The 11,626-nt window shown below is 35.0% G+C and overlaps 1 protein-coding gene across 3 annotated transcripts in view; it reads left to right on the top strand.

Annotated features, from left to right (window-relative positions):
- LOC107696993 (zinc finger protein 704-like) overlaps positions 1–11,626 on the top strand; it is a 75,788-nt gene that overhangs the window by 61,888 nt on the left and 2,274 nt on the right. For 2 of the 3 annotated variants that reach the window (XM_016497590.1, XM_016497592.1), the window contains exons 5-7: positions 5,534–5,634; positions 6,049–6,304; positions 8,846–8,953. In XM_016497590.1, coding sequence (XP_016353076.1) covers positions 5,534–5,634; positions 6,049–6,304; positions 8,846–8,953 — 465 coding nt within the window. The remainder of the gene's footprint in view (positions 1–5,533; positions 5,635–6,048; positions 6,305–8,845; positions 8,954–11,626) is intronic. The other variant, XM_016497591.1, reaches the window with a different exon arrangement.

Genomic DNA, 11,626 nt, shown 5'->3' with positions numbered 1-11,626 from the left:
GAGAACCTGTGGTCAGTCCTCAAAAGGCGAGTGGACAAGCAGAAGCCCACAAATTGTGATCAACTCCGAGAACTAATAAGGCAAGAATGGATCACCATCAGTCAGGATTTGGCCCGGAAGCTAATATCCAGCATGCCAGAGCGAATTGCAGAGGTTATGAAGAACAAGGGTCAACACTGTAAATATTGACTCATTATATATTTTTTGCCAATAAAAGCCTTTAAACCTTATGATATGCTTATCATTGTTTTTCAGTATACCATAGAAACATGTAGAAAAATAATCTACAAATAGTGAAGCAGCAAACTTTGCAAAACACAAAATTTATGTCACTGCCTAAACTTTTGGCCACGACTGTACTGTTAATCTTTCCAAAATTAAAAAACAAACAAACAAACAAAAATCTATCTCTTAATAGATTCTGTCGCAATCAAATAAGAAAGCTCTTAGACCCAACTAAATAGATTTTTTTTTTTCAGTTTAATTAAAACAGTGGTTCTCAAAGTGTGAGGTGCGCCCACCGGTGGGGCTCACGAGTATTGCAGGGGGGTCGTGGGCCATCAGCAGAAAAAAGAAAAGAATTAAAACAGTAAACAGCCAAAGGACGTAACTTAGAATGAGAGATGGATCGGTTTGTGAAAGGGAAGAGAAAAACCATAGATGAAGTCGCACAGACCCAGGCAGGTGCTGGTCATTCAAAAGCTAAATGCAGAAAATATGACGAAGCATATCTTGCACTCGGCTTCACTCACCACTCACCATCCATATTGGACGCTACAGCTCTACACTGGACATGACAAAGTGACCGTTGCAAATCATTTTAACTTTGTGTCAGTACGTCATAAATAGAACAAGGCATCCGTTTAATGTTGGGGATTTGTCGCGTTGCGTTGCGCCGCGCCGCATCTAGACATCACTGATTATAATGGGTTCTACTGTATTTTGCCACTCGCGTCTGGTGTAGACACGGTGTTAATTTTGTTGGTGAGGAGGAAAGTCCTGTGTGTCCTATGCCTTAGCGGACAGCAAACCCACAAAAAAAATAAAAATAAAATAACAAAGAGAATAATAATATTATTCTCTCTGTGCTATTTTTCAATGTTTCAAGTGACGCAGGTGTTTTTTCCCCTGTAGGTTTTTTCTTTATTATTAAAAAAGCATTCATTTTTCATAATGTTTAGTGAAATTATTTGGTAGTCTGAAGGGGGGGGGGCGCTAGATTTTTTTATAGGTTTAAAGGGGGGCGCGACCAAAAAAAGGTTACGCGTTTAGCTGTATACGCATAAATATTGTATCGTATAGGTGCTTCGTCCACACGGATCCGGCGTTTTGGGAGTGAAACCGATATTTTTTGAAACCGGGTCCCAGAGTGGATAAATCTGAAAACGCCGCCCTTGCATTTTCGTGTGGACAGCGAATCCGTATACTTTCTGAAACGATGATGTCATCAGGCCACGTCTCGCCCCTATTCAGACACAAAAACATGAACAAACACTGAACGATTGTCTTTTTATTAACTAACATTAACACAGATTAATAAATGTATTGTTCCATGTTCGTTTGTATACCTCGCGCAAGGTTTATGCGCATAGTCCAAGTCTTCTTCTCCGTTTTAGTGTATCTCTGTGGCAGAATTACAGCGCCACATGCTGGTCTGGCATGTATACTACAGCGTTTTGTGTCGGTTTCGTGTGGACGCAGATATTTCTTGAGACGAGGAGAAAAAAAAGATCGGATAGGGAAAGCTCTGGCTTCGTGTGGACGTAGCCTAAGGATCCTTAGGGCATTCTTATTTGATCCCATTAGGATCGGTTCAGATTATGTTAGAAACTCCATTAGCCATGCTGTACACAACTAGATATTTAGTCGAAATGTCGAAGAAAGAGTTTAAAAAATAGTTTGCAGAGTTGTTTGTTTCACGCTGGTGCGCATTAAATAATGTTCAGTATTATTTGGGCTCATTTTTTGGCTCTTCTGTGTGAGTATAGAGACAGATGGATGTGTCCCATACTGCTAGTGCTTGTCTTAGGCAACAGCGCTGGCTACCTCCTCTATTATTTCAGCTCACCAGAGGCCTCCCTGCATACCTATACGTCCTGCAATAGCCAATAAAAACCACTCTGAATGAAGGAGACGAGAAAAAGAAACAAAGTTCTTCGAAGCGAACCAAGCCAAATGCTGAGCAGCTGGGTGAAATGTAACACAAGAGGACTGGCTGTTCATTCATAAAGATGGATGGAAACATACACTTCCAGCCCCGCTCCGCCAGTTATCTGGCTCGCTTTCTGAGTCTGTTTTGGTTAATGGTTGTCACATCATCTCTGTTTCGTAGGCTCGTGTGATCTGTGAAAGGGTTAATATCATCGGCCTTGAGAACAGCGGGAGTATTTGCTTGTTTTTGTATGTGTGTGAGCAGACACACACCCACTCATTGACTCTGATGAGAGCAGTGAACAGGTCTGGACACGTTTCACGTTTCAGAGTTAATGTGCTAATTTTTCTCACAAATTAAGTTCCTGGATGGGTTTATCAGAAGAAATGATGATACTTATGATTATAATGATAATGTAATCTCGGTTTGTTCTGGAGTGTTATTCGAGTTCTCAGTCTGAACTCTGGGAATATGACGCATTATGTAACCTATTAAACATTTACGCACACTCTTCAGGATATCAACTATTACCAGGGTTCAAATTTCACTTTTGAGAAAACTAGCTTCCGATAAATATATCTCAATGGCATTGTTTTTACATTCCATTTTACTAAATATTATTTTAAATTATTATTTTTCTAAATACAACTTTTTACTTTATTTATTTTGAATAAATCAATCAATCAATCAATAAATGAAACATATAGTTTGAAGTCAGTAATATGTTTTGTTTTTTTACAAATTAAAGTAGGATTCATTAAATTGATAGTGACAGTAAATACATTAATGTTGCAAAAGATTTCTTTTTCAAATGCTGCATTTCCTGTGCATCGAAAACAACAACAAAAAAACATTTCATAATTGATAAGGTTTTTTTTTTTTTTTTTTGAGCAGCAAATCAGCATATTATAATGATTTCTGAAGGATCATGTGACACTGAAGACTGGAGTAATGATGCTGAAAATTCAGCTTTGATCACAGGAATAAATTATATTTTAACATATATTGGAATAGGGAAAAAACTATTACTATTAAAAAACTATACTAATAGAAAAAAAAAGTTTTAATTGTAATATTGTACAATGTTTATTCAAGGTTTCTTCCACTAAAATGGTCATAAATTAGCTTTTTTTTTACACTTTACCTTGTACAATTAAACAGGCTGTTTTTCCTACTGTATATTTTTTTGTTTTTTGTTTTTTATGCAGCAAATCAGAATATTGGAATGATTTCTGAAGCATCATGTGACACTGAAGACTGGAGTAATGATGCTGAAAATTCAGCTTTGATCACAGCAATACATTTCTTTAACGTAAAAAACACTTTTGTGTGCACTGTGCAGTTATATTACTGTAATATAAAATAATTTTCAATATACTGTATATTAAAAAAACTAAAAAAGAAAACATTTTTAATTGTAATATTTCATATTACTGTTTTTATTTTTGATCAAGCACAAATAATGTAACTGGTGAGTCATTTTATTTCATGTACTCAGTTTTGACGCTCGAGTGTTAATTTTCGAATTGGCTGTAAATAAGCAGTGTATTGCAGCATGTGAGAGGCTGATTCATTGTTTGAATCACCTATAAACTCCGGAATCAAGCATGTTAGATAAACACAGATGAGATTTAGAGGGGAAACGAGCGCTGGTGAAAGTGACAGAAGAGCGCACGCAGGTGTGAATCTCCCACACACGACACGCATGCCGTCACCTGGCAGTGTCACTGTTGTTTTGAAGTGTTTTAATAGTTGTGTCACTGCAGCAGTGCTGAAGGGAATTTCTAACTGCACATACACATGAGACTTATGCAATCAGACCTCTGAATCACTGCTGATCACGGCCTTGACTGCAAATACAGCAGATCTCCTTATAGACAATGCTCTTCATACCATACATGATTTGATCTATCACTTCCCTGCGCATTATATTTGGCTCTTCAAGGGTTTCCTTTCCTTTTTTGTTAAATAAAGCTGAAATAAAATAAAATATAACTATTAGATGAAAAACATAAAACTTAAATGCAAATTTGAAATTTTGCCTTGGCAACTAACTGAAATAAAACAAGTTTAAGCTTTAGTACTAAAACTAAAACTGAAATAAATTTAAAAATAAATAAATAAATAAAATTAATAAAAATGACAAAAGAACATAAAAACTAAAATGTTAACTAAAATTGAAATAAAACATAAAAATATAAAATAAATGCTCATTCAAAATATATATATAGCATAATAGTTTATAAATAATACAAAAATGTTTTTAAAACATTGCTACAAAATATCTCAGATATTCAGAACACTTAAAGATGCACTTTATTATTATTCTCTCATAATTAATCTTGAAAATGGGTTTTATATTTATAGCAATAAGGCAGGACTGTTGTTAATCTTAATCAAAATTATTAAAATATTTTGGTTAAATAAAGCTGAAATAAAATAAAATATAACTTATTAGATGAAACACTTAAATGCAAATTTGAAATTTTGCCTTGACAGCTAGCTGAAATAAAATAAGTTTCAACTTTAGTACTAAAATGACTAAAACTGAAATAAAGTGAAAATGACAAAAGAACATAAAAAATTACCAAAATTGAAATAAAAATTCAAAATATAAAATAAATGCTAATTCAAAATATAAATAGCATAATACTTTATAAATAACAAGCTACAAATATCTCAGATATTCATAACACTTAAAGATGCATTTAATAATTACTATTCTCATAATTCATCTTTAAAGTGGGTTTTATGTTTACAGCAATAAGGCAGGACTATATTGATTACTAAAACTAAAACTGAAGTAAAATAGACATGAAAGCTAAATAGAAACAACAAAATTACTAAAATGTTAAATAAAATGAAAAATAAAACAAATGCTAATTCAAAAATAATCAATACTAAGTGTACTATATAAGTGTATAAATAATACTAAAATAACATTGCTACAAAATATATATTTTAGAACACTTGCACATACTAATATTATTCTTTCATAATTCATCTTTGAAGTGTGTTTTATATTTATAACAATAAGGCAGGACTATACTGATATTTTTTTAGGCATTCTGTTTTTGTTTTTTTGTCCCCCGAAATCAAATTTCTTTGCCAAATCACTTTGCATGCAGACAACATTCAGAGTTTGTAGCCTTAGGTGTGCTGTCTATTTTTTTAAGCTTTATACTTGATAAAATACTCGAAAATCTAAATCTTACAGGCCTGCCATTGTAAAACTGATTCATGATTTGCCTCCTTTACAGTCCAAAGACGGCCTGACTGAACCAAAACCTGAAATCGAAACTTCTCTGAACACTATTCTATGGCAACATCAAAGTTCCTGATATGTCCTTCACGTGTCAATCGTGTGTTTGTTTGTTCCAGAACTCCATGAAGGTGATGTTTAAGTGTCTGTGGAAGAACTGTGAAAAAGTCCTCAGCACTTCCTCAGGGATCCAGCGCCACATCCGCACCTTCCACCTGGGGTAAGAGTCAGTCAGACACATCACACCCGGGACAGGTGTGCACACGTTTATTCTGCAGTTTGAACGTGTAGTCTTCTACACAGAAATGAGACAGATCGGCTCTCTTTTTTTAAAGAGAAGTATACTGTTAACTTTCGAATAGAAGTTTCACTCATTGCTGTTGGACTGGAGATGAATCTAAAGGGCCCAGATTGTCTGTCAGGGAGCTCTTCCCTTTCTGTGCACCATAACAGGAGGTAACGAGGGGACCACATTCTGATGGAAGTAGTAAGAGTGTTTTTATAGCCTCTTGTTGCTACCTGACCTTGCCATATAAACTCGAACCTCTGTTAATGTGCTGGCACAGCTGCCCCCTGCTGGCCGCACACAAGAGTGCACTTAGGCCTGTGTAAGTTTAGGATTGTGTGTTTTCAGGCGAAATGGAGATTCTGACTACAGCGATGGCGAGGAGGATTTCTACTACTCTGAAATCGAGGTGAACATGGACACGCTTTCGGAAGGGCTGTCCAACCTCACGCCCACGTCACCTACTACGTCCGGCCCGGCCCCCATCTTCCCCGTCTTGACTTGTGATGCGTCTCGATCTGAGCCCGCCCACATGATCCACACCCCTCTCAGCCAATCAGCACCGTCGACACTGTGCCATATCCGCACTGACCACGCTTACCAAGTAACAGCACTCTGCATCTACACATCTTATTCAGTACACAAGTTCAGTTTGGGCTGCAGACGGATCATATTATGGGTTTGAGGTGTAGCGATGAAGTCTTCATGGATGCTTTTGTGTGTGTGTGTGTGTGTGTGTGTGTGTGTGTGTGTGTGGGTGCGTGCTTTTACTTTGGAAATATCATATTCTTTCAAATCTCCCACGCAAGGCTCTGTTTGAGTTATTAATGCAACTCAAATCTCTCTCTGTCAGAGTCAATAGAGCTTAAAGGGATAGTTCACCCAAAAATGAAAATTTGGTGTTTATCTGCTTACCCCCAGGGCATCCAAGATGTAGGTGAAATTGTTTCTTCAGTAGAACACAAATTATGATTTTTAAGTCCAGCCGTTGCAGTCTATCAGTCGTATAATGCATGGCAATGGTAACAAAATCTATGAGAGTAAAAAAAACATGCACAGACAAATCCAAATGAAACCCTGCGGCTCGTGACGACACATTGATGTCCTAAGACACGAAACGATCGGTTTGTGCCAGAAACCGAACAGTATTTATATAATTTTTTACCTCTAATACACCACTATATCCAACTTCCTTGGGCGCGCGCACGGCATCTGGTGCGTGAGGTGTGTACGCGCTCCATGCATTATACGACTGATAGACTGCAACGGCTGGACTTAAAAATCATAATTTGTGTTCTACTGAAGAAACAAAGTCACCTACATCTTGGATGCCCTGGGGGTAAGCAGATAAACATCACATTTTCATTTTTGGGTGAACTATCCCTTTAAAGCGACAGTTAACCTAAGTTGCTGTTCATGTTGTTCCAAACCTGTATGAATTTATTTATGTGACTTCCATAGAATGGGAAAAAAAATGGAAGTCAATGGGAACCATCAACTATTTGGTTACCGACATTCTTCAAAATATAGTTTTTTTTGGATTCAGCAGAAGAAAGAAACTCGTACAGGTTTGGAACAACTTGAGGGTGACAGAAATCACATTTTTGTTTGACTATAAAATCAAAAGAAATAACATATTATATTTTTGTGTGGAGAAGCTAAATCCAATTTTAGGACCTTTTAAGACATTTTTGCATTATTTTGCCAATTTGACATTATTTTCAATTATTATTATTATTATTTGACAATTAATTGAAGTTCCTCCTACATTCTCACTAGCATAATGTGGATTAACAGGATAGTTTACCCAAAAATTTAACTTTTGTCATTATTTATTTACCCTCATGTCGTTCCAAACCCACAAGACCTCATCTTTGGAAGACATAAGATATTTTTAATATTCTCTCATCACTCCCTAAAACATTCATTCATATGCAACCCAAATTTAAATTTTAAGACAATCCAATGAAATCTAATTCATATGATTCAACTCATGTTTAACCCATGATCATTGTGTATAATGAATGGATTTCATATATAAAGCATGCAAATTGTGGTTGTGTGGACTTGCCATGAATGAGGAAAATTATAAGAGAATATTAAAAATATCTTCATATATGTTTAAGAATGGTTTTTTAACTGTAATTCTCATCCTCAATTATTCTTATTTGATTTTCACTACTATAACAAATATATTTTTCTGGATTACAGAACAAATACTGGAATACAGTGATTTTTAAATAATAAAAAAAGTCAAATGAAAGCATAAAAATGCTACCACATATATACTAAAGCATAAACAAATACTACCAAGTTACATAAAGACTTTACTGTTTTAAAAATATAAAATATGTTGCAACACTAATGACAATTTTGTGAGGAAATGTGCTTAATTGCTGTCAATAATATAAATTTGAAAAAATCTTTATGGTCCTAAAATCTGGCTTCATTGTCTTAAAATGAAACTACAGTGTCTTATTTATATATATTTATATATACAGTGGTGGCCAAAATGATTAGAAGACTAGTATTTTCAGCAGCTAAAAATGGTTTTAAGTCAGTTATTTCTATCTTTTGCTGTAGTGTGTCAGTAGGAAATATCAGTTTTACATTTCCAAACATTCATTTTGCAAGTAATTGTAACAATCCAGTGACATTTTTGTCTGACAACAGCCAGTGCTTAAGGATGTTTAAATATTTTACTGAAGAACAAGAATTTTCAGTCTGACTACATTTGGAGTTTCTTGAGAATTTTTATCCCAAATGGAATGAATGACCTTTCTAGAAACGTTCAAACCGGCCAGAGATGTATACCGAGGGTTCACCAGATTGAGGGTTCTGTTAAATATCAAAGCCAGACTACTGCATACACATGTCTCTTTAATTGCTGGGGTCCATTTTGTTGAAGTGTTTATGGGTCGGGGTGACGAGGTCAGCTAAGGCCGTGATTTCAGGAGCCAGATCTGCCCTCTGCTGCTCAGACAGTCTCTTTTTAACCATTTCTAATGTGACTGAGGACACTGGCTTGTCTTTGAGGCAGCTCTTCTTGGATCTCGGTGGGTTGCGGTTGTACTTAACAGTGTTTTCTCTTTCTCTCTCTGCTGGCTTTGCTAACACCGCTTCTTACACACACTATGTTTTTCAGGCTACAACCCCTGTCAGCATTCCCAGCATGCCCTCTGATGCGCCTCACAGTGAGGATAGGATTAGTGTATCCTGGCAGTCGCCCCCTGTCATATATAAAGGGCTACCGGTGAGATGGCTACTTCTTTCTTTCTTTCTTTCTTGTTTTCTTCCTCTCAGAGACGTAGTCGACAGCGTTTGTCACCTTGTAAAAGACTGAACTCACTAAAGGTTGAAAGGGCAGTGATCCTGTAAGCCTGGTTGGGTCTCGTTTTTGTCACTCCCAGCTTGTCTTTCTCTGTTTCTTGGGGTCTTTCAGAAGTTGCACTTGCATGACTTTTGGTTTCCTGTCTCAGATGCTTTTGCAAAGCAAAGTAGTTTCCAAACCGTTGTTACAGGTTGACAACAAAGGAACTGCAGACACCTAGTGCCTGTCAAAAAGACGCAGTTTATCATGAATATAATATTATATTGTGATCAGGGAACTGCTGTTATAGACCAATAATTGGTGGTTTGCTAAGAAAACATCAGTGTTAAGGTCCGTTCACACCAAGGACGATAACTATAAAGATAATGATAAAGATGTAGTTCTAAAAATCGTTCTGAATATTAAAGAATAGCAGAGTCCACACCACAGCTGTAACGATAAAGGCACAGAGAAACGATATCGGTGGAATCACTTCCAGAACGATTTTTTCCAGCTGATGAACGATACAAACATTGACACCCAATCAGAATCAATCCTGCCATAACAAGCTGGAAAATTTAAAGCGGCAGATGAGCGTGCACTTCGAATAAACAGACGATATCGTTCGCTGGTGTAGATGCTAATAACGTTATATTTATAGTTATCATTCTTGGTGTGAATAGGGCTTTACTGTTATTTTGCCTTGGAAAGTAATCATGAAAATGATTCACTTAGAAATCAGCCAGAACACACTAGCAACACTAATATTGTTTTGCACAAACAGCACTTACATTTTTTATTTTTGGCAGAAAATGTAAAAATCACAGTATTTTTTTATTATAAAGTAAAATAATATAATATAATGTAGTGCTGTGAAACGATTAATCGTGATTAATTGCATCCAAAATAAAAGTTTTTGTTTGCATAATATATGTGTGTGTTCTGTGTATATTTATTATGTGTCTATATAAATACACACATACAGTATATATTTTTAAAATATTTACATGTATTTACATGTCTTTAATTATATTCATATAATTTATATTATATATAAATATATTTAATATATAAAAATAACATATTTTTCTGAAATATATACATGCATGTGTGTGTATTTATATATACATAATAAATATACCCAGCACACATACATATATTATGTAAACAAAAACTTTTATTTTGGATGCGATTAATCGTTTGACAGCACTAATATAATACAATACAACAGTGTTTCTCAACCCTGGTCCTGGGCGCCCCCCAGAACTGCACATTTTGTGTGTCTCCCTAATCAAACACACCTGATTCAACTCATTAGCTCATTAAAAGAAACTCCAGGACCTGAAATGGGTGTCAGATAAGGGAGACATACAAAATGTGCAGTGTTGGGGGGCGCTCAGGACCAGGGTTGAGAAACACAGCAATACAATATAATATAATATAATATAATGGTGTGAAATCAGGCATAAACACACTTAATAAAATATGAATATGAAAATATGAAGTATCAATTACTTGTATTACTAATTGTGATAAATATACTGAACACACTATACTATTCAAAGGTTTGGAGGCAATAAGATTTTTTTTTTTTTTAAGAAATTAATACTTTTATTCAGCAAAGATTAGCTGAATTAATAAAAAATTACAGTAAAGGCATTTATAATGTTACAAAATATTTCTGTTTCAAATAAATGCTGTTCTTTTGAACTTAATATTCATCAAATTAATCCTGAATAACATACCACAAAAAATATTAAGCAGAATAAGAAATGTCTCTTGAGCAGCAAATCAGCATATTATACTGATTTCTGAAGGATCATGTGACACTGAAGACTGGAGTAATGATGCTGAAAATTCAGCTTTGATCACAGGAATAAATTACATTTTAAAATATATTCACATAGAAAACAGCTATTTTAAATTATGATAATATTTCAAAATATTTCGAATTTTTACTGTATTTTATAGCAAATAAACGCAACTCTGTTGAGTATAAGAGACGTTATTTCAAAAACATTTAAAGGGGTCATATGACGTTGCTAAAAAAGAACATTCTTTTGTGTATTTGGTGTAATGAAATGTGTTTATGCGGTTTAAGGTTTAAGGCGGTTTAAGGTGAAACGCGAGGTGTGCTGTGATTGGCCAGCTAGATAAAGGCACAGAGAAACGATATCGTTGGAATCACTTCCAGAACGATTTTTTCCAGCTGATGAACGATACAAACATTGACACCCAATCAGAATCAATCCTGCCATAACAAGCTGGAAAATTTAAAGCGGCAGATGAGCGTGCACTTCGAATAAACAGACGATATCGTTCGCTGGTGTAGATGCTAATAACGTTATATTTATAGTTATCATTCTTGGTGTGAATAGGGCTTTACTGTTATTTTGCCTTGGAAAGTAATCATGAAAATGATTCACTTAGAAATCAGCCAGAACACACTAGCAACACTAATATTGTTTTGCACAAACAGCACTTACATTTTTTATTTTTGGCAGAAAATGTAAAAATCACAGTATTTTTTTATTATAAAGTAAAATAATATAATATAATGTAGTGCTGTGAAACGATTAATCGTGATTAATTGCATCCAAAATAAAAGTTTTTGTT

Source organism: Sinocyclocheilus anshuiensis, unplaced genomic scaffold, assembly GCF_001515605.1.
Source record: "Sinocyclocheilus anshuiensis isolate Anshui unplaced genomic scaffold, SAMN03320099.WGS_v1.1 scaffold130, whole genome shotgun sequence".
In the NCBI taxonomy this organism is placed as follows: domain Eukaryota; kingdom Metazoa; phylum Chordata; class Actinopteri; order Cypriniformes; family Cyprinidae; genus Sinocyclocheilus; species Sinocyclocheilus anshuiensis.
Note: the sequence above shows the minus strand (reverse complement) of the source record. Positions and strands in the feature narration are given on the sequence as shown.